This window comes from Apiospora phragmitis (assembly GCF_038363925.1).
Source record: "Apiospora phragmitis strain CBS 135458 chromosome Unknown utg000008l:1.0-3514335.0:1.0-3519231.0, whole genome shotgun sequence".
Classification (NCBI taxonomy): Eukaryota; Fungi; Ascomycota; class Sordariomycetes; order Amphisphaeriales; family Apiosporaceae; genus Apiospora; species Apiospora phragmitis.
In genome coordinates, this window is record NW_027117407.1 from 57,705 (window position 1) to 82,466 (window position 24,762).

General features: G+C 54.4%; 10 protein-coding genes across 10 annotated transcripts; 7 read left to right on the forward strand and 3 right to left on the reverse strand.

Moving 5' to 3' along the window:
• Positions 1–1,103: 1,103 nt before the first annotated feature.
• On the forward strand, positions 1,104–2,114 carry PG994_008441 (uncharacterized protein; the record flags this gene model as incomplete). Its single annotated transcript, XM_066859850.1, has 3 exons — positions 1,104–1,240; positions 1,423–1,529; positions 1,603–2,114. The coding sequence occupies 3 exons, from the start codon at positions 1,104–1,106 to the stop codon at positions 2,112–2,114; spliced, it is 756 nt and encodes a 251-aa protein (XP_066713439.1).
• A 1,814-nt stretch (positions 2,115–3,928) lies between these two features.
• PG994_008442 (uncharacterized protein) lies at positions 3,929–5,093 on the forward strand (the record flags this gene model as incomplete). Its single annotated transcript, XM_066859851.1, has 4 exons — positions 3,929–3,985; positions 4,015–4,106; positions 4,282–4,537; positions 4,599–5,093. The coding sequence occupies 4 exons, from the start codon at positions 3,929–3,931 to the stop codon at positions 5,091–5,093; spliced, it is 900 nt and encodes a 299-aa protein (XP_066713440.1).
• A 71-nt stretch (positions 5,094–5,164) lies between these two features.
• Positions 5,165–5,599, forward strand: PG994_008443 (uncharacterized protein; the record flags this gene model as incomplete). The annotated part of the gene is made up of 1 exon (XM_066859852.1): positions 5,165–5,599. The coding sequence occupies one exon, from the start codon at positions 5,165–5,167 to the stop codon at positions 5,597–5,599; it is 435 nt and encodes a 144-aa protein (XP_066713441.1).
• Positions 5,600–7,373: 1,774 nt separating this feature from the next.
• On the forward strand, positions 7,374–9,994 carry PG994_008444 (uncharacterized protein; the record flags this gene model as incomplete). The annotated part of the gene is made up of 5 exons (XM_066859853.1): positions 7,374–7,778; positions 7,841–8,496; positions 8,629–9,028; positions 9,093–9,361; positions 9,445–9,994. 5 exons carry the CDS (start codon positions 7,374–7,376, stop codon positions 9,992–9,994), a joined length of 2,280 nt encoding a protein of 759 aa, XP_066713442.1.
• A 677-nt stretch (positions 9,995–10,671) lies between these two features.
• PG994_008445 (rab like protein) lies at positions 10,672–11,994 on the reverse strand (the record flags this gene model as incomplete). The annotated part of the gene is made up of 4 exons (XM_066859854.1): positions 10,672–11,040; positions 11,108–11,579; positions 11,786–11,850; positions 11,932–11,994. 4 exons carry the CDS (start codon positions 11,992–11,994, stop codon positions 10,672–10,674), a joined length of 969 nt encoding a protein of 322 aa, XP_066713443.1.
• Positions 11,995–12,681: 687 nt separating this feature from the next.
• On the forward strand, positions 12,682–13,717 carry PG994_008446 (putative 3-hydroxyacyl-CoA dehydrogenase; the record flags this gene model as incomplete). Its single annotated transcript, XM_066859855.1, has 3 exons — positions 12,682–12,719; positions 12,800–13,058; positions 13,208–13,717. The coding sequence occupies 3 exons, from the start codon at positions 12,682–12,684 to the stop codon at positions 13,715–13,717; spliced, it is 807 nt and encodes a 268-aa protein (XP_066713444.1).
• Positions 13,718–13,991: 274 nt separating this feature from the next.
• On the reverse strand, positions 13,992–15,374 carry PG994_008447 (uncharacterized protein; the record flags this gene model as incomplete). Its single annotated transcript, XM_066859856.1, has 2 exons — positions 13,992–15,202; positions 15,266–15,374. 2 exons carry the CDS (start codon positions 15,372–15,374, stop codon positions 13,992–13,994), a joined length of 1,320 nt encoding a protein of 439 aa, XP_066713445.1.
• A 761-nt stretch (positions 15,375–16,135) lies between these two features.
• On the reverse strand, positions 16,136–17,293 carry PG994_008448 (uncharacterized protein; the record flags this gene model as incomplete). The annotated part of the gene is made up of 3 exons (XM_066859857.1): positions 16,136–16,483; positions 16,518–17,038; positions 17,107–17,293. 3 exons carry the CDS (start codon positions 17,291–17,293, stop codon positions 16,136–16,138), a joined length of 1,056 nt encoding a protein of 351 aa, XP_066713446.1.
• A 748-nt stretch (positions 17,294–18,041) lies between these two features.
• On the forward strand, positions 18,042–19,819 carry PG994_008449 (HET-domain-containing protein; the record flags this gene model as incomplete). Its single annotated transcript, XM_066859858.1, has 2 exons — positions 18,042–18,248; positions 18,341–19,819. 2 exons carry the CDS (start codon positions 18,042–18,044, stop codon positions 19,817–19,819), a joined length of 1,686 nt encoding a protein of 561 aa, XP_066713447.1.
• A 1,752-nt stretch (positions 19,820–21,571) lies between these two features.
• PG994_008450 (uncharacterized protein) lies at positions 21,572–23,447 on the forward strand (the record flags this gene model as incomplete). The annotated part of the gene is made up of 2 exons (XM_066859859.1): positions 21,572–22,119; positions 22,382–23,447. The coding sequence occupies 2 exons, from the start codon at positions 21,572–21,574 to the stop codon at positions 23,445–23,447; spliced, it is 1,614 nt and encodes a 537-aa protein (XP_066713448.1).
• Between the last annotated feature and the right edge of the window lie 1,315 nt (positions 23,448–24,762).

Consider the following 24,762-nt stretch of genomic DNA (forward strand, 5'->3'; position numbering starts at 1 on the left):
TGTTAAGCCAAAGATATTTAAACGTGGGCTAATGCCGCACTACTAAAGTCCATCAGGGGGGCGGAGAGAGCTCTCCGATATTGTCGCCAACGTAAGTTGGAGCGCACTCATCACTCATACAATACGAATGCGGCAGAGATAAACAAGAATGGTGTTCATGTCAGTACCGACACCATGACGACTGTCCGGCGGCCCTGGACGCCACGTTCGGTTGCCTCAGGTTGTGCCTGACCAAGCACTGCAATGCCCGCTCTGGCTGTGTTTGTGTTGATTTCTTCAAGGACGCCGAGCCTCGGTAGCATACATAATGGTAATCCAAATTGATTTTCCTTGCCCGTTCCAGGCCCAACTTTATGAATTACTTGAAACGCATCCCTCGCTATATCCCGCTGACGATAATGCTAGGGGAAATTAATAAGCCGTGACGAGAAGAGTTTCCCTATAAACGGTACCTAGCCGAAATTAGGGGATATCAGAGTCTCCAGCAATCTAGCTTGGTCAAGCCACTGCAAGCGTCTCGAAGCCGCATGGCATTACCGCCGCCCCGGCGAGCGCTTGGCATGCGTTTCTAGAACAGCCAACGGCTTCAGGTACGTGCGTCAGCATCGATCTAATAAACCTTCCATGGTCTCTTCATTGTCAAGGCTGTCGGGAAATTTACTGAAACGCACATGTTTGTTGATGCGCGTATGTGTCGCGGTGGCAACGGGCCCTCGCTATCTGGATGGAGTCCGATGACTGCCACCCCTGAGTTGCTGCCTGGACCGGGGGTCGCTCACAAAGAAACCCCGTCGGCGGCAAGACCTGCGACGAGCATGATGCCTAGAGTGCGAATGGCGGCATTGTACATATGTCCTCGGCAAAAGAAATTCTCAGACTTCAGATGGAAGTAGCCAGCGTAGCGACAGGGATGATGTCATAGACTAAAGGTGCAGATCTCACTTTGGACTAGCCCTGAGCTTATGAAACCAGACACCGGGCTTTTGTATCCTACACACCGGTAACATATGGCTTCACGGCAAGCTGAGTGTCCGGGCTCCCGATCCTTCTGAGATCCAGACCAGCAAGGCTGATGCCATTGCAACTGCCGAAGATCCTACATTATGCAGCAAATTTCCGGCGTCGTGCCGATCTTGCCGGCCACCGCTCAGTCCATCTTTTTGGTCCGACCAAACATTGCGGAAATCAACACCTTCATCCAGTCGCTGCTCCCCGTCCGCCAGGGCGACGTGGCCTTTGAGTACCATACCCGCGGTCGAAGTTCTTCCATCCCGGGACGGCCAGGCCTACACACGTCATACTCAGCATCACCCCGACGGCGGGCTTTTACGATGCTCTGAACAAGGCAGCAGCAGCACAATCCACGGGCTCGTCTACGCCCCTGGCGTTCCTCCACCGCCCCTGGATGCTCGACCGTTGAAGGGTACCCCGCGGCGCGACCGTCATCGCATCGCACAAGGCCTTCGACGAGGTGCTGACGGTGGGGAACAACATCGCGCTCGCCGCGAAGCTCGGCATGGCTATGGCCCGTTCCGAAGTCATCCGGGGCTACAAGGGCGATCCGGACCGGACTATCGGGATCGTGGGACCGCTGATACGCAGTAAGAACGGACAGGGCGATGCTGAAGTCGCAGCTGGAGACGGAGTTCGGGTCGTTTGAGAAAGTCTTTGGTTTCGACGAAGAGGAGAGGGATGGCGACATCACCGCGAGTGAGAAGAACCACGACTACATCCGCTGTGTTGCTATCATGAACGCGTTTCATCCCGAGGAGGTGGACTTGGTGGCCGCACTCGCAGTGGCCATGGAACTGGTCCCGTCTATGGAAGACTGCCGGGGCGTGCTGTATCTAACCGGTGCGGTCCGGGAGCCCGGGCTGGAGGCAGCGCTGCGGAAGGGCATGGCGGTAGTATGTGTGGGACATCACACGTGCGAGGAATGGGGGATCCGGCACTTGGCCAGCGTGTTTCGGGAGCGGTGGCCGGGGCTACAAGTTCAGAAAATCCTGGAGGCCGAAGAGGTCAGGGCGGTTAAGAGTAGTAACGGCAAAGTCAATTCTGCAACGCAGCCGCAGTTGACAGATGCCGTAAACAACAGAATAGATAGTATTAAGTGAGATAAGCCTTTGCCCCCCGGAGGATAATAAAAACCGTACCTGACCTCCGCAGATAGCTTATTTATGTAAGGAAATGCAAGTAGGGAGATAGCCCCGAAGCAGAATGTGCGCCGCCATGGTAACCCTAGATAATATGCAAAATCAAACTCTCAAAATTCGTGACGTCGTGAAATCATGAAACCGTCTAACTCCAACTCCTCGCAGTTCTCTGGCTATCAAGATATCGGCAGTCCCAGCGTCATGCGCCTTTCACTCTCCGCAGTCCCGTGGCTGGATAGAAGTGGCTCTTCACTCAGACATCGAGCATGCTCTTAGGAAACGAGCCTCGTTGTTGATAGTTCCCTTGAAGGGCATCGCCAGGGTAGACCGGTGGTAGTAGGCTGCCACCGACGTCATCAGCCTGCAATTGTACGATACTGCCTAAACTACTTAGTTGGAGATAAGCTGTCATCAAACAGTTTACCTACAGAAGTTATCACTGGCGAACATACTTTCGGGTCACTTGAAAACACTATACTATATAGCATACAGTGACGGTATAGCCATAAGGCGTACTGGACACAAATCGCCCTCCTTTTATAGCCTAACGTCATATCGAAAAACTAAGTACTTAGTCATGAGATTACATTAACATGCGGTGCTAGGGCAGTATTCCCCTTTCTGTATCGCTTATAAACAAGAACAAAGGTAGTACACTGGCAGGAGGTTTGGTGACGTTTTAGTCGTACATTCGAGTTCTGAAAGGAGCCAGACAGGCCGCGAAGATAACCATGGTCAGCTGAAAGTCGCTCCTGTGAGCAGAAGGGACATTTGCCGAGGGATGACAGTCATGGAATAGGAGATGTCCTGAGTACCCATCAAATATCAAAGTCCAAGCATGCTTGAGTGCTAGATGGGTCGTCGCCGAATAGTTTTAAAAATTTAGAACTGTACGTACGTCCGACGCATGAATATAAAGTCGTTGCCCTGAAGTGAGTATGTTAGGAACCAAGGGCAGATCAGAGTCAGATCCCCTGTAGGTTCACTTACAAGATGCCCAAGCGCAAGAGAAATCACTTTCCTACTTGGTGCACGACCCGAGCTTCAAAACCCAGAGCACTGGTGTGAAAAGCAAACAGAAGGAAATCCATAGCCCCGTAAGAGTGGCGGGGAGCAGCTAGCTATGTTTAATCACAATATGGTAGGATAAGAGCAATGTTCCAGGCTGGACCGAGTAGCCACGGTGATCTGGAGCAAGCCCCCAAGAGCCTGGAACATGCCTTGCGGGTCTAATGCATAGTGTTTGGGTTGCAAACATAGTGATTTCTAGTCACCAGCAAATAATCTCGACGGTAATCCCGAGGAGCGCAATCAGCAATCGAAATGGCGCAATCATCGCGGTTGGATTGGCTCCATAGATGTTACAGCATCAGCCACATAGCAGGGATTGCTTCCTAGTTCAGGTCGGCGCGGGGGACTGGATTCGAATCTAGAAGGCCACAGACAACTGCAGCAAACAGTATCGCAAGACTGAACGATGAGCATAAAAAGCAATGGGAGTTGGAGACCAGAATGCGGGGGAACGTCTGCTCGGAACATCTGCTCGGAACTTCTGCTCGTTCTGCGCGTGACAACCAAGGCAGAAGACAGAAAGACGCGCCGACAAAGTGTGCCATCATTCCTTCAGCAAGACAGCATCACCGATACAAACCACAATCCAAAGGGCAAAACAGCCAGGCCTTATGATACCACGATATACTATGTTTGGTATTGACACCTGCATGGTCCAGCGCGCCGTCGATGCTGTTTTCGAATTGTTTATTATATCCATCGCCATGTGTCTCGGGTGGCTGCTGGCCGATGCCGTGTACAACGTATTCGTCACCCACTACGTGACACTCCCGGGCCGATGCTTTGCAAGATAACCCGAGCGCCGTGGTGGATCACCAACTACCGTGGTGATCAGGTAACCTGGATCCGTGCCCTGCACACCAAGTACGGACTCGTCGTCCGGTGCGGGCCGAACGATCTCAGCTACGGCACTAGCGATGCCTGGAAAGGCGTCATGGGCTACGAGAAGGGCCGAAATGAGAACCCTAAAGATAATTAGACCTTGTAAGTACCTACTCAGATGTCCAGCCCCTTTTCTATCCGTCCTGCGAAAAGTTTGCTTTGTTGACTAAAAAAGCATCCCGCCGATCAACGGGGTGCGACATCTGATCACGGCGCCGCAGGAGGACCACACCAGGGTTCGCCGAATATTCCGTCCCGCCTTCTCGGACCGGTCTCTGAAACAACAGGAACCTTTGTTCCGCAACTATGTCGATCAGCTAGTACGGCATCTAGAGAAGACGGCCGAACAGCAGATCAACTTTGTCAACCCACTCAATTTCACCACCTTTGACATCATGGGCGACTTGACCTTCGTTCAGCCACTTGGACTAGTAAGTGTTTGCAGAAACAACAACAACATGTATTTGCATTTTGCTAATCGCCCTCGAATAGCTGGACAATAATGAATACACGCACTGGGTCGCCTCCAGCTTCAAGGCTATCAAAGTCTTGGGGATCCTGCAGTTCATCTGCTATTACCTCATTATCAGCGCCGTTTTTGAGTGGCTGGAACCCAAGTTCATCACGGATCTGAAGATGAACCATTCCAACCACACGAAAGACCGTGTCAACCAGAGACTGGCGAGGGGCTCTACAAAACCTAACATCTGGAACTTCTGTACGCCAAACGAGGAGGGGAACGGCGAGGTCCTCAGTGTCAAGGAAATGCACGCTAATGCAGAACTTTTGATGACCGCGGGGACCGAAACCACCGCGTCTGTACTCAGTGGCCTCTTCTACCTCCTGCTCACACACCCTGCAGTACTAGAGGCCGCCCGGAACGAAGTTCGCGGATCATTCGCTTCCAAAGAAGACATCTCCATGAAAGGACTGGCTAACCTGAAGTACCTAAATGCCCTGTACGTCATCGAGGTGAAAGTCGCATAAGAACCATGGCGCTATACTCCTTGGGTCCGATGTCTAACTATCATGAATGTAAAACAGGCATACAAGAAGCAATGCGGATCTCCCTCCCTCCCCCCTCTCCAGTCCCGCATGGGATCCCCCCGCGTGGCCCCGCGGGCGGCAACGTCGTGCTGGGCAAATGGGTCCCCGAGGGCGCCACGCTCCTGGTCCACCACACGACGGTGTACCGGTCGCCCGCAGCTTGGATGCACCCCGACCGCTTCGCGCCTGAGCGCTGGCTGGGTCTCAGGGTTGAGTACCGCGACGACCGCCGGGACTGGCACCAGCCCTTTGCGTACGGGCCGCGCAACTGCCTCGGGCAGAACCTGGTGTGGCACGAGATGCGCCTCGTGGCCGCCCACGTTCTGTGGCAATTCGACGTCGAGCTGTGCGGGAGGGAGACGGGGAGGGATTGGCTGGACCAGAAGTGCTGCATTGTTTGGGACCGGAAGCCCTTGATCTGCCGGGTGACACCTGTTTCCCGGTGATGTGTGCGGTGGAAAGTGTTAATGGTAGGCAAAGTGACCGTCCAAAAGTCTGCGCAAGGACCACCCTCATCAAAACTCACATTCCACCACCCTTTTACCCCTTCTAACTTCATCTTTAAATAACTCTATCAATTCAACATGGATTTGAGCGAAATTGGTCGCATTCTAGCCGCAGAGCGTAAGCCTGATGGGGAATACACATCCGAGGCTGTCGCGGCCATTACGGCGCTGGCTGCTGTCGGGGTCAAAAAGAAGGCCATTGCCGACGCGTTCCGAACGCGTCGGCCTGCCACCATCAGCAATCTCATAAAGCGCTTCATTCAACGAAAGTCACCTAAAATAAAGCCAAGACCTGGTCGCCCTCATAAATTATCGACTCGGCAAGAGCGCTATCTATCTCAATTGGTGCGTAGAAAGCCCCGTGCCACTTGGAGAGAGCTTTGTTTAGACATCAATGTTATGCTAGGCTCCAAACGACGCTCCTTCTCGATCAACACGGCAAGGCGCGCTCTACGCAAAAGGAAGATCGGCCATTGGCGCGCTGCGAAGCGCATCCTCTTGACGAAGGATGACGCCAAAGAGCGGCTCGAATTCTGTCGTTATTGGTCCTCTCGTGCGCGCCTTAGGCGGCTGATGCTTTCCCTTTTCTCGGACGAATGTACGATCCAGAACGAACCCTTCACACCAGGTCGCTGGGTCTTCCGGTACGGTTCAGAACGCTACCGGAAGGATCTCAACAGCCCTACGTCTCACGGACGGCCTCGAATCAGCCTTATGGTGTGGGCTATGGTGTGGCAAAGGGAAGGGGAGGCAGGAACCTCCCCTTTGATTTTCTGCAAGGGAGATCCGGACTCTCCCGCCGGCGGCTTTACTTCTGCCAGGTGTATTGAGGTCTTAGAGGCTGCTCTCCTTCCCTTTTATGAGCCTGGGGACCCTTTCATGCAGGACAACGCGCGTATACATCGATCCAATGCCGTCAAAGAGTTCTTGGAATCGAGGGGCATCTGGACGATCAAGTGGCCGGCACATTCACCTGATCTGAACCCTATTGAACAGGTCTGGAAGGCTCTAAAGGCTAAAATCTATGAAATTGAGCCTTCCTTTCAAGACCTGAAAAATAACATGCCACACCAAGTCTATGCGAGAGAGGTAGTCCAGTCGGCGTGGGCAGCCTTAGATCCAGGCCTTATTTATAGACTCTTGCGTTCTCTCCCTCGTCGCCTTTCTGCTATACGTCGCGCTAGGGGCTGGTATAGTCATTATTAAAATTCATTAAATTAGCCACGTAATAATATAAACTTTTATTGAATTCTCTATTAATTTGGGTGTGTTATTAATATTTAAACGTAGGTGGTGTTAGAGGGGGAATCGGCTGAAAGTGGCCCTTGCGCAGACTTTTGGACACTGATTTTACATGCCATTTCATTTACGGGAGAAATGCAAGGGGGTTCTTATGTTGGCTATATTCCCAACTGAGATTGTATCCTTGACGACTTACATAACCATGTTGTTGTGCCCGGGCCAGGGGCTCTTGTGGCCTAGATCCGTCCCCTAATTAAGATGCACCTCCACTTCATCGGCTACGCACCCACTAGCATTTTAGGCACCGCACTGCTGCCTTGGGAACAACATGATGAAGAGGACTCGATATAAACATGTCCTCGATCCGACTGCTGTAGTCTTTCCTCGTCAGAATATTCTCATTCCTCATTTCCACCGACAATCTCGACTCCTCATGACACATTCAACAGCAGCAGCAGCAGCAACAGCAGCCATGGGACAGAACCCAACCCAACCCCAACCGCAGCCCCAGTACCCCGGCCTCGGCCTCGATCTGCGGCATTACGCCATTGGCCAACACTGGAAAGATAACAAACCCTGCTACCCGATCGGCGTCTGCGAGAACGCGCCCGGCGCGACCTCGGACCTCTTCCAGCTGCGCGAGGTCTTCATGCTGGCCGTCATGGACCGGCTGACCGACAAGCCGGACTGGGACCGGAAGGTCTTCGACGACGCCATCGCCGCCAAGTGGCGCGCCGAGGCCCTGTCGCAGCCCGAGGAGGGTCTGTATCGTTTGGCGACCGAGCACGTGAACCTAAATCGGAATGAGACGCTGGAAGACAGCAAGCTCTCCCCGCTGAAGCGTACTCGCTACTTGTCCGAGAAAGCATTTGACTATGTATGTATGCATGCATGTGACTTGTTGTTGTTCGTCACTAATCTTGATGGCGAGATGATTAGTGCATCAAAGAGCTGCGGATCAAGGCCCAGCACTTCCAGAAGACGGGCCTCGTCCTGACCCTGGACGCCGTCGGCAACTGCGTGGCCAAATCGGACGTCCTGGTGGGCAGCGAGCTCAAGCAGGAGCTCGTCGCCGCCTTCGACCGGCTGCGCGCCGACCAGGTCGCGAAAGGCGGCGTGGACTGGCACCCGCGCAGCAACGACATGGTCCAGGACATCGTGCACCCCTCCCTGTACTGCCTGGTCTGGGGCAAGTCTCACTTCCATCAGGACGAGGCGGTCGGGACCACCGATGCGGTGACAAAGTGGGCGGGCAAGGGCGAACCGACGCCCGACCAGGGAGAGAGCCCGACTCCGCCTTCGGACCGGCGTTATCGGGGCAACTCCACGGGGGTGGCGGACCACTACTGGTCCACCACCTACCAGTGGCTGCCGGCGAACCTCGCATTCCGGAACGACGGAACGACGGAGTTCACGAGCTACATCAATAACCTGCACCCGGCCCGCCACGCGGACGTCTACCGCATCATCGAGAAGCTCGTTGACCGGGCTATCCCGGCCTGGGAGCAGTGTATCGCCGATTTTCAGCCCGCCAACCGCGCAGAGAGAAGAGTTGGACGCAAGGAACCGCGCATTAGCCCTGCCAAATATGCGGAGTGAGTGCCCAACCGACCCTTTCTTCTTTCTCTCTCTCACTTTTGCCCTCCTAAAAATCGCGTGCGTGCCACTCCCGGGGGAAAAAAAGGAGTTTGCTCGGCTGATCATGCATCTTTGTTCCCATTAAACAGTGATCGGGAAACCGAGGGTCTCTGGGAGGAGCTCAACACCGACATCCTCGCGAAACTCAACGTCCAGCTCGACAAAGACACCGTGTACGAGCTCATCGACGACCTGGGCGCGGAGCTGTCGGACGACGAGGAGATGCTGGACGAGGACCTCGAGAACGACGTGGAGGGGGTCCCGCAGACGCTGCTGGACAAGCTCCCTCGAGAGGCCGTCGAGGGCGAGAAGTGGAAGCAGGTGCGGGAGCCGATCCTGCTCGAGCCCGACGGCTTCACCGACGTCGGGTACGCCGCCTGCGAGAGGCTGCGCGACAAGTTCGGGGACTCGGGGCTTCAGGTCATCGTCAAGATGGCCAGCATCGAGCTCACGCCGGAGAAGCCCGAGTTCTCCACGGGGAGCTGGCATGTAAGTAAAGACAACTTCCTCCGTCTCACCCTACTAGATGCTAATGACGATTACGGGTCCAAAGATCGAAGGCCAGATGAACGAGCACATCTGCGCGACCGCGCTCTACTACCTCGACAGCGACAACGTCACGCCCAGCAGCCTGGCCTTCCGCATGGGCACCTCGTGGAACCAGTGGGACCTCCAGATGTCGGCCGGCCAGGACGCCTACCACTGGCTCGAGCGCAGCTACGGCGCCTCCTTCGGCCCCAGCGGCGGCGGCGGGCCCTGCCTGCAGTTCTACGGCAGCGTCGAGACGCCCGAGGGGCGCCTGCTCGCGTTTCCCAACGTTTTGTAAGTTTTCTTTGAATTTGTTTTTCTCTTTCTTTCTCCTTTTCTCTCTATTTCCTCGATTTAGCTGACTTGCAACTTCTTAGTCAACACCGCGTCTCCTTCCGCCTCCAGGACCCCACCAAGCCTGGCCACCGCCGCTTCATCGCCCTCTGGCTCGTCGACCCGCACCAGCGCATCGTCTCGACCGCCAACGTCCCGCCGCAGCAGCTCGACTGGTGGGCCGAGGCCGTGTTCCAAGGAATTGGAGACAGCAGCAGCAACAGGAGCAGCAACACCGGCGAGATGCCGCCCGAGGTGCTGCAGTTGCTCCGGGAGGGGAAGAAAGAAGAGCTGACGGCGATGATTCCACCAGAGTCGAGACGACAACAACAACAGAACAGTAGAAGCATCAATGATCAGGATAATAATGATGGTGACGAGGAAGAAGCAGGGATAAAGGCGACGAAAACTACAAGCAGGTTACCGCCGGAGGTCGTCGACATGGTGCGCCAGAACGGCGTCGTGCCCGAGGGCCTCATGAGCCGGGAGGAGGCCAGGGCGCACCGCCTCAAGCTGATGGACGAGAGGAGCCAGTTCGATCAGAGCGCGGAACAGGACTGGTTCAGCGGGGATTACAACTTTTGCGAGCATTAAGCTGTTGACCCGGGGGAGGGGGGTTCGGTTGTTATGGGCTACATGATACATAGTCCATGTCTCACAGTACGACCATGACTACGCATGCTCGGATAGGGGTAATGATTCGTAACGGTAGTTGATAGCTACATGTGGTGTCCAACCATCCATGTGGAAGAAACGTAGCAATGCCTCTTCATCACCGCCTTGTACAATACACAACAGAGATCATGTATCCAAAATGCCCACACAGATGTCAAAGCAGTCACACTCGTAGTAGTGGAAACCTCCCGGATGATGGAGTAGTTCAACAACAAAAAGGTCCCGGAACACCGTCAACTGTATTCATTCATTCCTCAAGAGGGCCCGGCCTCTCTCCTCCCTCCCTGTATTAATCTATAAGGCACACACCAGTAAATCGTGCCAGCCACAGGCTATCTGCTTGAAATAGAAAAGGAAAAACACGCATCTTGGCCAATCATTGCTTTGCCCGCCAACGCCAAACGAGAGAAGCGCGAAAGAGGTATCTTGTATGAAACGATTGTTGCTTTCCTCCAACCCACACACACGCACACAAACCACACCGCACCCAGATCCAGTATGCTCCGCGAATCCAACAACGACAAGACTCATCCTTGCCGTATCCAAGCACCGCCAACTTCTTCTTCTTCTTCTTCTTCTTCTCCTTTCGTCATAACTCAACAACATCCTCTTCGCCGCCCACTCCGGAGCGTAAACACCTCCTCCCACTCCCGCAGCGCCACCGTGCTACGCCGACCCTTCTTCGACTTCCTCTTCCGCATCCCTGTACCACCACCGCCAACGCCATCCTCCATGGTCATGCCACTCTTGATGCTGCCCCCGTCGCTGGCGCCGCCGTTCATCCAGTGCCCGCCGTCGCCGTACTGGATGCCGCTGAGCGGGTCGTCCGGGTCGATCTCGCCGAGCTCGATCTTGGTCAGGATGGCGCGCGCCAGCCGAGCGAACACGTCGTCGACCCCCTCGCCCGTAAAGGCCGATACTTCGAGCGCTACGGGGACGTTGACCCCGCCGGCCCACCGCGACGCCTCGGCCGACGACACCTTCTCTGCCTTCAGGCGCTACGGTCGCGCGTTGTTGCGTGCCCAGACCCACCGACCCGGGCGTGATGGTGCTAGCGACGCTGGCGCTGCTCTGCACACTAGAACCGTACATGCTACCGCCGTAGCTCGAACTCGACTGCGGGGGCGGCGACGCCAGATCGTCCTCCAAGGACGGCAGCAGCGGCCCCTCGTCGTTGGCGAGGTCGAGCTTGTTGCCGACGAGCAGCGTCGTCAGGTTCGGGCTGGCGAGGGCGCGCGCGTCGTTGAGAAAGGGCGGCAGGGCGCGGAAGCTGGCGTGCGAGGTGAGATCGTAAATCAGCACGGCGCCCGCGGCGCCGCGGTAGTAGGAGCGCGACACGGAGCGGAAGCGCTCGGTGCCGGCCGTGTCCCAGAGCTGCAGCTTGATGCGCTTCCGGCGCGCGCCGGTGCCGACCTTGATGATCTTGGAGGCGAACTCGACGCCAATGGTCTGGGAGGAGAGGATGCGCCACTCCGACTTGACGAAGCGGTGGAGGAGGCAGGACCTGCGCGGCGGGGAGAAAGAGAGATGGTTAGCTTTCAGCTTGGATCTGTAACGACATCATGAAAGTTCATGGGAGAGAAGGTTGGGCAGCATGTCAGAATGTGTGTAGGCAAATGAAAAGCAGGCTGGAGTTGAGTATCCTCGAAGTCGCGCACCGAATGCTTGCTTGGTTCCTCGAGTCAGAAGAAGGAAACGTGGATGACTTACTTTCCCGTCCCACTGGGCCCCAAGAGGATGATTTTGGCCAGGTAGTCGTACATACTTCCCAGCTCCTACAAGTCAAGTTGTGATCGCGAGTCAGCACTTCCCGGTCCGCAGCAAGCCTTAGTATTCAGATCTCTAGTCGTTCGTACCTGATCACCTGCCGTGCCAGAGCTCTCCTCGCTGGCGGCCGAAGCCCCTCGCGGACGTGTCATGGCGAAAGCTTCCCTGGGGTTTGCAGCTCTATATCTCTCTGTATCTTTGGTTCTGTCGGATCCGTCGGTCGCGGGGACCTTGTTTCGTTCGCTTGTGGCGGTGGGCTTGGTCCAGGCGGTGGACAGATGTTCGGGTCGGTTTCGAAGGTTGCGCTTCTCTCGAGTTTCGCCGGAGTGGCTTTCAGGACGAGGAAGCGATTGGATTATGTTTGGCAAGTTGAACTTGGTGGTGCTGCTGCTTGCAATTCGCAGGTTGCTTATCTTGCGACCCTGCACATGCAGTGCGTTGGCTGTGACGTGAGCTGGGCAGGTAGGGATCATTGGGGATCGCTCTGATTGGGTTTGGGGGGTGGGCTTGTTCGGTTTCAGTTCAGAACCTTGGAAACTGGCTGTAAGGCCCGTGCATGGTCCCGATGTAGCCTATGTATGCTTGTAGCGGCTCTAGCGTCATGGGCCCACTACCACATGCACTAAGATCGCCGGGGTCCCGAAAGTCCCTTGGAAGTCCACTGTAAAGTGTTGGAACCCCGGGCGTTCATGCTGCCGGCCACTTCCAATGGGGGAGGCCGAGGAAGCTTGGCAGGTATTGAGGATCTCTGCCTCTGCTAACTTGACGAGCAACAATTAGTTCATCACATCAGTCAACTTTCTTGATCATTTGCATGTTAAGTAATTATCACAGTCGCAATGAAGATTGAAGGCAGAACATTTGTTATATCCGGCGGGTAAGTTACCCTTTCCCCAGTCAGTCCAGTCACATTCCGAATCATGCATCAAAGAAAATCACATGCTAACAAACCATCAGCGCATCCGGCCTGGGCCAGGCCACCGCCGAAGAGCTGGTGCGCGCCGGCGGCTACGTCGCCGTCCTCGACATGAACGAGGATAACGGCGCTGCCGTCGTGTCGAAGCTCGGCGCAGACAAGGCGCGCTTCTTCCAGTGCAACGTCACCGACACGGAGAGCATCGCCGCCGCCGTCCGGGGCATGGTCGCGTGGGTCCAGGAGACAGGTAAACCCCTCGGAGGTGTCATCCCGGCCGCGGGCATCTCTCTGCCATCTACGGTGTGTTTTGCTTGATCTCGACTTTCTTAATAGTATCTTCAATTCTCTCCATCCTATTAGCCCTGGGAATCTTGCATGCATCCAACAATGACTCTATCGGACGCAGATGTATCAGACATAAGCGAACATCTTACTAACCCCACCCCCAGATGCTCGACCGCCACAACCACCCCCTCTCCCTCCCCGACTTCAACTTCGTCCTCGCCGTCAACTTGACGGGCACCATCGACCTAGTCCGCCAGCTCCTCCCCCACCTCGCCTCTAATTCCCCCATTGCCCCCGCCGGCTCCCCCGAAGAAGGCGAGCGCGGCATCATCATCATGGTCGCCAGCGCCGCCGCCTTCGAAGGCCAGCGCGGCCAAGTCTCCTACGCCGCCTCGAAAGGCGCCGTCGCCGCCATGACCCTACCCATGACGCGCGACCTCTCGCGCTACGGCATCCGCGTCGTCACCCTCGCGCCCAGCCTCTTCGAGAGCGCCATGACGAGCCTCATGAGCGACAAAGTCCGCAAGTCGCTCGAGGGCGCCATGGAGTTCCCCCCGCCGCGCCGGCCGGCCGAGGAGTTCGCCATGGCCGTGCGGCACGCCATCGAGAACGTCATGCTGAACGGCGCCGTCATTCGGCTGGATGGCGGCATGAGGATGCCGAGCAAGTTGTAGCAGTTTGTAGGTAGGGCTTCTCATTATTGTATTAGTACGTATCACAGGAAGACCATAGTTGGCATACACGAAGTCGTTCTCAATTACCAGTACTATTTCATTTCGCAAAGCATGACATGTTCCCCAACAATGCATTCTACTTGTGTGCGCAGGGCCAGTCGCCCCTCCAGTTTCATATGAAGCAATTGTGATAACATGCAGTCTCCCTATTGTACAATTTACCAAAATTCAGAGCCCGAAGAAAATCATAAGTCTCATCCATCACCTGCCCATTTCAAGTATAGCCCGCCGAGAAGTTCGATCGTCTCGCAGCCGAGCGGTCGCGATAGCCGCGTCCGGCGCCACGGTCGCCCCCGCCCTTAGGGGAGCGAGATCGTCGGCGCTCGGCGCGGACAGCCGATTCCCGGAGCCGGTCACTCAGGGCAAAGCCCTCCAAGAAAGCACGAGAGGCGGTGGGGTCGGCCAGGACCGCCTCGCTCGGGCCACGGACGTGGCCGTAGAGGGACCGGATGCGCTCGAGCAGTTCGCGGCGGTCGTCGCTCTTCTTATCGTCGGCAACGGCCCCGTCTTGTCGAGAAGCTCGGTCCTGGCTGGGGCGGTAGTGGCTTCCGCCAACACTGCCGCCTCCTGGGTAGCCCATGCCATTAGCGAGGCCGTTGCCGTTGCCAGTGCCCAAGTCGTAGTAGAACCCGTTGTACTGTCCGCGGTCGGCGCGTTCACGGTTCATCTGCTCCTGCTTCTGGGTCGCGACGGCCGCTGCACGGGACGGGTTGGCATCTTTGGGCATGTTGGCCCGAACCCAAGCAATGGCTTGCTTGGCCAGGGCCTGCTTGGCTTCCATGGTGTTCTTGTAAGCACGGCCGTCGCAAATGGTGTGGTCCAGCAGTTGAACCTTGGCATAGTATTTGCCCCCGTCCCTCGTCCACTCCGTAAACTGGGGATTGAAGCGACGCGACTGGCATTCCGAGCTCAGGATGGCGGTGTAGGTAGTTCGGAAAGCAGCGTTGTTGCTGCTGCCGTTGGTACCATTGTTCGCGCCGGCATCCTTGTTCGGGGCAGGCACGGATCCTGCGCGCGAGATGGCATTGTCCTTGCCGTAGCCAGTAGCAGCGGTGTAAAACTGGGACGGCAACGGCGGGTTCACGGAGGCAGGGCGGCCATTTGGGGCGTTCATCGGGCGAGGGCAGTAGGCAATAGCCGACGGAAGTTGCGAGCCCTGGGGGTTGAGACCAGGCAGCTGTGGATACACTGTCGGAGGTGCCGGGGGGAAGGCCTTGCCGACGACCTGTCCCGAGATCATCTGGCGGAAGCGCTCCTGGCCAGATCCCTTCTGGGGGCTGGGACCATTTTGAATGGCGCGATGACTGCTGGCTTTCGGCATGGGCCCCATGAACGGGACAGGTGGTACGGGAGGCAGTGAGGCGCGATCACTTGCAGAAGTGATTTCGGCATCGGGGACGCGTTCCGGCTTGATCTGGGGAGAACCTGTGAAGGAAGAAAACATCCAGTCAGAGTTGCATCGAAAAATTCAAGTGGCGTCTCTCTTACAGGTTGGATCCTCCAAAGTACCTTGGGGGTTAGTCGGTTTCTGCGGGAGATCAGCAGCAGTAGCAGCGGCCGTGGTGGCGTCCACCTGGGCGTCGCTGGTTGTGGCCATCTTGAGATGCCGAAATGTGAGAGATAGAGGAAACGCTAGGTAGGTTTGAAGAAGACCAGTCAGTTTTGACTTGGTATAATGCGCCTGCGTTGAGGTTGCAGAAGAGGGATGAATGTCAGGAAGGCGCGACGTTTATCCAACTTGTAATGAAGGAAGATGGAGGGGCACTTGCTGGAAATGCAACTGGACAAAACATAGAAAATAGCAATGGGAACTTACCAAAAGAGATGAACAAGGGACGGAAACTGATAAATAAATCCCACCCATTGATTTGCTTCAATTGAAGTGGTTGGATTCCAACAAGCTGCAGTTGCCTGGTCCCTGTCGAGAGGTGGTCGTGGGGATGGAACGGTGGGTGGATGGGAAGGAAGCCTCCGTAAGGTAAACAACAGAAACAGGTACAGCAGTCAAACTGAACATCCACAAGTCAAAGAAGTAAGCCCATCTAAAATCGAAAAGCCCGCATGTGATTACTGTGGCATTCTCAGTACGTCCATGACAACTTCCGTTGATGCAACCGGGACTTTATTGTGCTTAGTTCCATCATTTCCATCTCTGTCTTGCGCTTGGAGATGCAATGCAGTGTGCACGCAGCTCACGCACACAAACGTGGGGCCAAACGATGCCAGAAGCCGAAAGAGCTCAAAACACACAAGAAAGGGTAAGTACTTATCTAGATCGTAATCATCTCTACCTGTGACAGTGAAGATGAAACTGTCGTTTGCATAATAATATGGAGAGATGTCGATGCTGACCCGACATCAATACCCGCTGTCCGCAAACTCCGCCTTCAAAGGCTCCCCCTTTTCCCACCGCAGAATGTTCTCGACTTGTTGCTCATACCAAGAAGCCATGGTTCCCTCCTCCACGTAGCCCATGTGCGGCGTCAGGAGAACTCTCGCTCTTCCTTCTTCGCCCCATCTGGTAGTTCGCCATGGACTGTCGTGAGGCAACGGCTCGAGCACAAAGACGTCCAACCCCACACCACGTATGCTGCCACTGTTCGCAGCCTCCAAAAGGCCTGCTTCGTTGACGATGGGCCCTCTGGCGGTGTTGATGAACAGCGCACTCTTCTTCATCTTGGCGAGATCTTCCCGGGTGATCAGCCCCTCACCGGTCGGACAGCACCAGCTGCACACTAACCACATCCGCCGTCCTGAACAGCTCCTCCCAGCTAACCACCTTGAACGTCTTCTCCCCGTCCTCCTCATCCTCGACCGGTAATCCCACCTCCCGCGCCTTCGCGTCCGCCGCCTCCTGCGTCAAATTGCTACTCCACGCCACGACCCTCATCCCGAACGCCGAGTTCATGATCTTCGCGACCGACGTCCCGAGCCGGCCAAGCCCGACCGTGCCGAACACCCGGCCCGACAGCTCCGTAGCCGCCTCGGTCTGCCACCCGTTGCCGGTCCCAGTTTTCATGACGGCGTCGTCCTGGGCCACGTTGCGCGCGAGGGCCAGGATCATGGCCACGCAGTGCGTCGTCGTGCTGTTGGGCCCGCGCCGCTTGGCGCCGGCGTCGGTCCCGGCCACGGGCACCCCGCGGGCGCGGCAGGCCTGGACGTCGAGGGCGGCGTTGCGCCGGCCCGTCGTCAGCAGCAGCTTGAGGTTGGGGAGCTGGGCGATCAGCTCCGCGGGGATGGGCGTCCGCTCTCTCATCGTGCCTGTCGTTTTGTAAGTTTTGGGAAGGAAAGAGAGAGAAAAGGAACAGTTGCAAGATGGGGGTGCTCACAGATAATAGCAAATGGCTCCAGCCTTTTGACCAGGGCATCTTTGACTTCTTGCGGAGTGTCTGGGTGGTTGTACCGCAAGAGGGTGTCTGTGAACGTCGTCACATCGTAGCCGGCATCCCGCAATCGGTCGAAGTGGGGTTTGGACAACTCCTGGTAATCGTCCAGCACAGCAATCTTGGTGCCCATCGTGTTGATTTCGCTTTGATTTGGATGGAAGTTTTCTCGGTATCCGAGATTATGGCAGTGTTCTAGTTGAGGATAATACAAGTTATTGGTTTGAGAGGACGTCGTCTCATGAAGCATTTGTCATCCGCGTCGTCTTCAGTGGAAACTGCATCTGCAACACTACTGCGGAGCCCCGCGTTTACTGGGCACTAGGTTAATGGAGATTTAAATCCCGACAACCTGTTCTGCAAACCAGAGTAATTCAAAATGCCGGCGATTGGATTCAATGTCTCGCCATGCAAACACGTTTCAAAGGCCGGTCACGTCGACAGTCGATGGGCACCAAGAACCGGCTGCCAGTTCCGCAATACTGTGGGAAGTTTGGATTTCCATGGCCTGTATTCGTTGCGTGCGAGACAGTTTTAGGAAGAAAAGGGGCTCAACCTCAGATGGAACATTGAATAATACTAGATTAAGCTTCTATATCCTGAAGCCTCTAATTACCCTCTCTAGCTGAACACCATTTATATAATCCATATATTCTCAATCCACTCAATATCCCTCAAAGAGATGAATCTACATTTGTTTTCAAGTTGAAGACAGGGGGTAGGTTACAGGGGTAGGCAGTGTGGTGTGGAGTTGAATTCAATTGCTACGCCAGCCGCTGAACCCCGCTTTCTGTCCGTCCTTGCCGACCTATTTCTCCAGTCGCACTACTCGCCCCTAACTTGAAGACAGGCTGTGGTTAATAGCAAGCGGGTGAGACACCATGCGGCTGCTTGATACAAGGACGCTCGAAATTCATGAGTTTCCCGGCGACAGCGACGAGGAGTATGCCATCCTTTCTCACAGATGGGGCGAAGAAGAATGCACCCTCCAGCACATGTCCATGCTCGATGTCGCGTCGCGGAAAGGCTATGCCAAGATCAAGGCATGCTGCGAGCAGGCTGCCAAAGATGGACTGGATTGGGCCTGGGTTGACACGTTAAGTACACGTGATAGCCGCGCATATCATGGTATAAAGTATACATGGCTGACAGCCCCATCATCAGATGTTGCATCGACAAGACAAGCACGGCGGAGCTATCCGAGGCCCTCAACTCCATGTTCCGTTGGTATCAGAACGCCCAAGTCTGCTACGCGTACCTCGATGACGTGACAAGTATCGAGGGGCTGGGCGACAGCCTCTGGCTAACACGCGGCTGGACGCTGCAGGAGCTCATCGCCCCCAAACAGGTGTGGTTCTACTCCTCCTCTTGGGAATACCTTGGCTCCAAGGTCGAGCTGGCGGCGCAACTGCAGACCTTCACTGGGATAGAGCAATCGGTGTTGTCGACCGGCCGCTTCGGTCATGTCTGTGTGGCCCACAGAATGGAGTGGGCGGCCAGAAGAACGACTACGCGCATCGAGGATCGGGCCTATTGTCTTATGGGCATCTTCGACGTTAACATGCCTCTTATATACGGCGAGGGCAAGAAGGCGTTTCTGCGCCTTCAGCGGGAGATCATGAAAATACATTCCGACGACCAAACACTGTTTGCGTGGGGACTGACGAAGCATACCCGCCTCTACGGCGAAATGATATTCGAGTCGTCGTCGCAGAAATACGGGCTGTTCGCAGCATCACCGGCAGACTTCGCCGGGGGCCACGAAATCCACAGGACCGGTAGTCAACAGCCGCTGGATCTGTCCGTGATGTATGGAAATGGACTGAAGGGGAAATTTCCGGTCTTGTATTCGTCCAGAACCGTCGATATACTCATCCTCAAAAGCTGCGCCGTCCGCTACCAGAACGAGGGCTTCAAGACCTATGTCGGTATCGTGATGCACAAATGGTCACCCGGTAACTGGGCAAGAGCCGAGTCACTGGTTCTTATTCCGGCAAAGACGACATCTATGTTTGAAGTGAAGGATATGGTCATCAGGGAACCCACGCCGCTCCCCGCCGTTGCTCAGCCGACAAACATCAAGCTCTTGCGCCTTCCCCAGAGACATAATATACGGGAGGATCACTCCATACATGTAGATGATCACTTCACAGAGGACCACTTCGGGGTAGACGAGGTGCACTGCCTTCCTCACGCTACCTACTCGCGAGAAGAGCGGCGGATATCCTTTCCAGCCGGGCACAAGGGACCACACGCTGCAATTTTCTTCACACCCGTGCATCGAATGAAGCCGTGGAGCGGATACGATGGATCGTTTGGTCATAGCAAGGCCGAGGCCGACTTTTCGTTCGCCATCGTGGTCGGGTTGGATATCAGCTTCGAAGGCACTGGCACCCATGCGTACGCTTTCGTTCCTATTCTTGGCTCGCAGACAGCCGATGCCGACTTCCACCGGATATTCCGAACCAACGAAAGACTCATCAGGTGCTGCATGACCAAGGAGCAGCTGAAACGTCGACTGGCTGAAGGTGGCGACGTGGAATTCGCTCAACCTTACCGACATGATCATGTCGATCAACTGCATCGCTTTACTTCTTGGAAGACTTACATGAGAGGACCCGAGGTCGTAAATGGGGGAGAAACGCACTCCAACTCGTAGACTTAGTCCAAGAAAAGGGGTTCCCGAGCAGTGGACGTTAGAACAGAGGTGGCAGGCAGGCTTGATCGTTGGCATCCACACCGGGCAGTCCGACTTTGTGGAGAGGACAACGTACTTGTGCTTCCAATTCGTCCACTGCCAGTTAGGGGCGATCGAGTACAAAGGGACGGCACAAGAAGGCAGCGAGATAGTACTGGAACGGTGGGGCTCGACGCCGACAAAGTTGAAAATGCGACTTGGATTTGAGCGAAAGGTCGAGGAACTACTTGGCTCTTGGTGGGCGCTGAAAGACTTCGGATGGTTTCAAGAGCGATCTGAAGAGCCTTGAGAAGTGTTACATAGTCGTTAGTAACCTCGGTGATGAATAGGGGTGAGTCGAGGCTCGAGAAGGAGGAAGAGGATTCCCCGCCCTCTGGATCCCGAACATCTGACGACGACGAAAGCCTTGATTACTGATATCGGCAGCATCGATCGGTATTTGCGTTGGCGCGTGAATTGTTCCAATACGCGCATTGCGGGTGCAGCGTGCCTGCAATAAGAAATGAGGAGACTTTCACAGCTGATTTCCTTAGCCGCCTCCTAGATAAGCGAGAATACTGACCCTCCGTTGGGTCTAGGGCTTTCTCGATCTCGATCTCCCGTTGGGATTCTGACCAAAATTTGCCTACGGCAGTTTCACGGGACACAGATTCTAGATGTGGTATGCACGACACATCCTACAGGCATTAGGGATGGGCAGACAGGCAGACAATTGGCGCTCGATGCCAAAGTGCACTTTCTGCCAAGTGAAATACCGGCCACTTGACTTTGGTATTTTTCTTTCGGTGAAGTGGGGGGTTACACTTGTGTACTCGGATCAAGCCCCCTAACAGGTAGCGATATGTAACAGGCTGAGAGAAGCCGAAGATGGAGGCCTAGTGCCATGATGTACGCGCCACTGGCCAAACTGCTCGTCGAGAGAATGGAGGTGAAAGTAGGCAGTCAGTCAGGCTCGGTACTTGGAAAAGTCACGACAAGACAGCTTCCGAATTGTCAGAACAATGGTTGCACAAAACGCCACAGCGCTTGCAAGATCCTCGAAATAAGCCAGTGCCAGAGATCATAGCCTGTGTCGCAATAAGGCTGTGAGACAGTCAGAAGTCATATGATCTCTCGACCTATCAATTGCATTTGACACCAGGGGTGAAGCAGCATCGCCCGGAACTATTGCAACTGTGCATCAGGGCCGCTGCTTGTTGGTCTCATGATCTAAGTGCGTATCCGCGGAGCGCCAGAAGCAATATGATTATGCATCCTAGGTTCTTGCTCTAATTAACTATTTCAGCACTTGCACACTGCATAAATGCCACTTCGGGGAGGGCGTCGCGCCCTCCTCGTTTAGTAGACTCTTGGATGACATTCCGTGGGGATTTTGCATACCTACTCACAACTTCATGGCGGTACTGGCAGTAAGTATCTCGGAGGCTGCTGACCAAATTCGAGGTCTTGATATTTTGTCTATAGTTCCGGCTTGAGTCACCCCTTAGTGCAAACCCTGGTGCGGCGGAAACCAATTTGATACTCGAGATTGATGTATTCAAAATTGAATCCCTGCGTGGTAATGAACTCAGTTTACTGAAACCAAACTGCGTGTATTTCCCACCGCGATTTCGTTTTGCTTCACTTGTTACCATATATCGATGTTGCTTTTCCTCGATTCGTACCAGGTCACCCCAGTAGAAATAAGGAACTCGCCGCGAGCAGGACGATATCATGGGGCTCTGCGAGACTTGCGAGACTTTTGACATTCAAGCCTTCCGACACCATACGAAGCAGATTATAGCACCAGGCTGCTCGGTAACCCATGCCTTGCGCTCCGCCGATGACGGATGCGACTTCTGCTCTTTGCTTGTCCACACCTTCAGCCGCCAAAATGAGGATTGGGGATCTTTGACAGAGCGAATGAGATCTTCGATCGAGCCAGATGAGCAATGGATTTTCTTCCGTCTCGTATGCCGACCACCCTTGCTTGGCGAAGAAGGTCCAGTGTGGGAGGATGCACTAAGGGCACATTGCCTTGAGATACGCATAGATAAGCGCAAGTATTTAAAGATGCACAAGGGAATTGTCGACACGACAGATAATACACGACATGAAACCAAGATGACGAAAAAATCGCGAGACGAGATGACGAAACAATCCCGAATCGAGATGATGGGTCAGTCACAAAACCACATGGAGATAATTACAGTCGCGAGTCGAGGCGAGGAACCGGTCGCGAGCCGAGGTGGTGGGACGCTTGCAGTTAGATGCAGACCCAGGTGAGCCCTCCACATAGTCATCGTTCAATAGGGAATACGTCGGCTAACGTACGAAAGATGATGAAGCCGCGTTGTTTCAGGATGTTCTTCGAAGTCTATATACCGACCCGCTTTCGATAGATAATTCCGGCATCCAACGATGGCTTAACGACTGCCTCGCCCATCCAAAATGTGGTGCTGCACTCTCAGGGACGGAGAAACTGAATGCTTATGAAGCACCGTTACCGTCACGGTGCATTAATATTGACTTGGTATCCGGTAGAATATCACTACAGGAGACGGAGGGCATTGTTGGAGCATATATAACGCTGAGTCATCGCTGGAGTGGTGAGACGGAGAGCTCGCGAACGACGATTGGAAATTACGCGGCGCGGCGACAGCAGATTGATGCTACAACATTGCCCAAAGCTTTCCAACAAGCTATTATGGTAGCCAAACACCTCGGTATACACTTTCTTTGGATCGATTCGTTATGCATCATCCAAGAAGGGGACGGTGGAAGAGACTGGACAGTGGAAGCGACACGGATGGCCGATTATTATCAAGGTGCCCTCTTGACATTAGCTACAACATCGAAATCACCAGATGGGCTTATACCGCCTCGGCCGGATATCTTGAGCCAGAGGAGGATCGCGCGCTTACCTTACCGCGACAGAAGTGGCGCTCACAGAGGTTATTTCTACGCATACCAGCAGATCACCCTTGACCACTGCTATCAAACCCAGATTGCTGATAGCGAGTTGGTTCATCGTGGCTGGGTCTACCAAGAATGGATACTGAGTCGCAGGATAGTCTGCTTCACACCGGCTGCTATTATTTTTCATTGTCGATCCTTCCCACCAAAGAACGAATTGGTCGCACGCCGTTTAGAGCTCGATATGATGCTGAAGCACCAATTCGACATGTTTGAAGGGACCGGAGAAAAGCAATGGTTCAATACTGTTCAGTCTTATTCCGGCCACATACCTACGCAACCCGGCAAAGATAGGCTGTTTGCGTTATCGGGCATAGCAAAAGAGGTTTCCATATCCATGAGACGTAGAAGCACGCGCCAGAGCCTCGAGCCTTGCTACGTTTCTGGCCTATGGCAACACGACCTCCACAGGGAACTTCTATGGTCATTGGAGAAAGCCGGCTCTTACCGAAGGGTACCAGGCTTCCCAAGCTGGTCTTGGGCATCCATTGAATCACCTGTTATATGGGAATTCCAGAAACATTCACTGCGTACCGATTGCGAGATTTTGCCACCGGATTTGAGTGCCAATCTCACGGGAATCGCTGTTGAGGGGGATACTCCCGGTAATTACGAGCAACACCAACCTGATTGAAAGAGAAATGCGCAATATTCCGAACTTCACAAACGTGACTACACAATTGAGGATCGTTGGCCGCATGGAAAAGGTCCGTCTCTCTCGATACCTGAATAAGGAAGAAATCGCATGGTTGTTTGAAACCCTTCAACGCCCACGAGAGGTAGATGGCCTGTACAGGGCCCTCCGGCATCACCGTGCACCGCGCAGCCTCTGTGGATGGGCCACGTTCGTTAGTGACCCATCTATATCTAACGACATGCAGTCGAATGAGAGCGAGTCCCAAGAATTATTAGCTCTGCGCGTTGCCACAACCACTTGGACCACCTTTGGTGATCATTTTGGAGGATTTATTACTGAAAATTATGGTGATGCATATCACGTTTTGTTTTTGAACTCTCGGCCCAATCATACGTTTGAGAGGATTGGAAGGGGTGTTATTATCGGATTTGAAGTTGGCATGGCTTTTCATGAAGCAGCTGCACAGGGTATTACATTAATATGAAACCTGAGGTTGGAATGGGCCACAGAGTGATAGCTTCTTTACAGCAAGTTATAAATATACGCGGGACTTGATCGTGGCTATTATAATGTTGGCAGCAATTTTATCAACAGCGTAAGCTGCCCAAGTTTGATTTCGACCCAAGAATAAGACTTAAACCTTATGCAATATATCTTTGCTCGGCAGCGTATCCAAATAGTGCTCTAGACCTTCGTCGTACTCTTGGATTCTATCCCACCTCTTTGCTATCCTCCCTTATGCGTCCAACTGATCAAAGCCGTGTTTAGCTGAAAGTGCAGATCCAGTAGCGTACCAATGAAAATGCAGCATGAGCAATCGCGAAAGGGAAAAAATAAAAGTGAAGAAAAGTAGAACAAGGCTAGGGACGTAAGGGTTCCATTGGTTCAGCCAGTGCCGCCTTCGGAAAACACCGGGATGATAGCAAATTGCACGCATACAGCATCCCGGTGGCCGAGGGCCTCGGGTAGTTGTCGTATCATGCAACCTTCTCGGGGATTTCTAGGGGCAGGGCACCAATCAAAGATGATCTAGGCCTTTCAAGACCCCGGCGTTTACTCACAGCAACATGATTGTTTTCTATATTTTCCCCATCTCTCTGAGATAAATGTGTCCTCCTATCAAAGACTCAAGTTCAGTAAAATCCAAGGCAAAGGGGAAACTTGGGGCGTTTTGTCTCACCCTCTGGCACCGCCACGGCGCTTATCCTGTCCATAGAGCCCGTCCGCCCCCTCCATTCAAGGGTGTAGTGTCCAAGGATAGCCCAATTAACCATAGGCGGCTGTCGGCTACGAACTCAGGTGATCTGTGGTG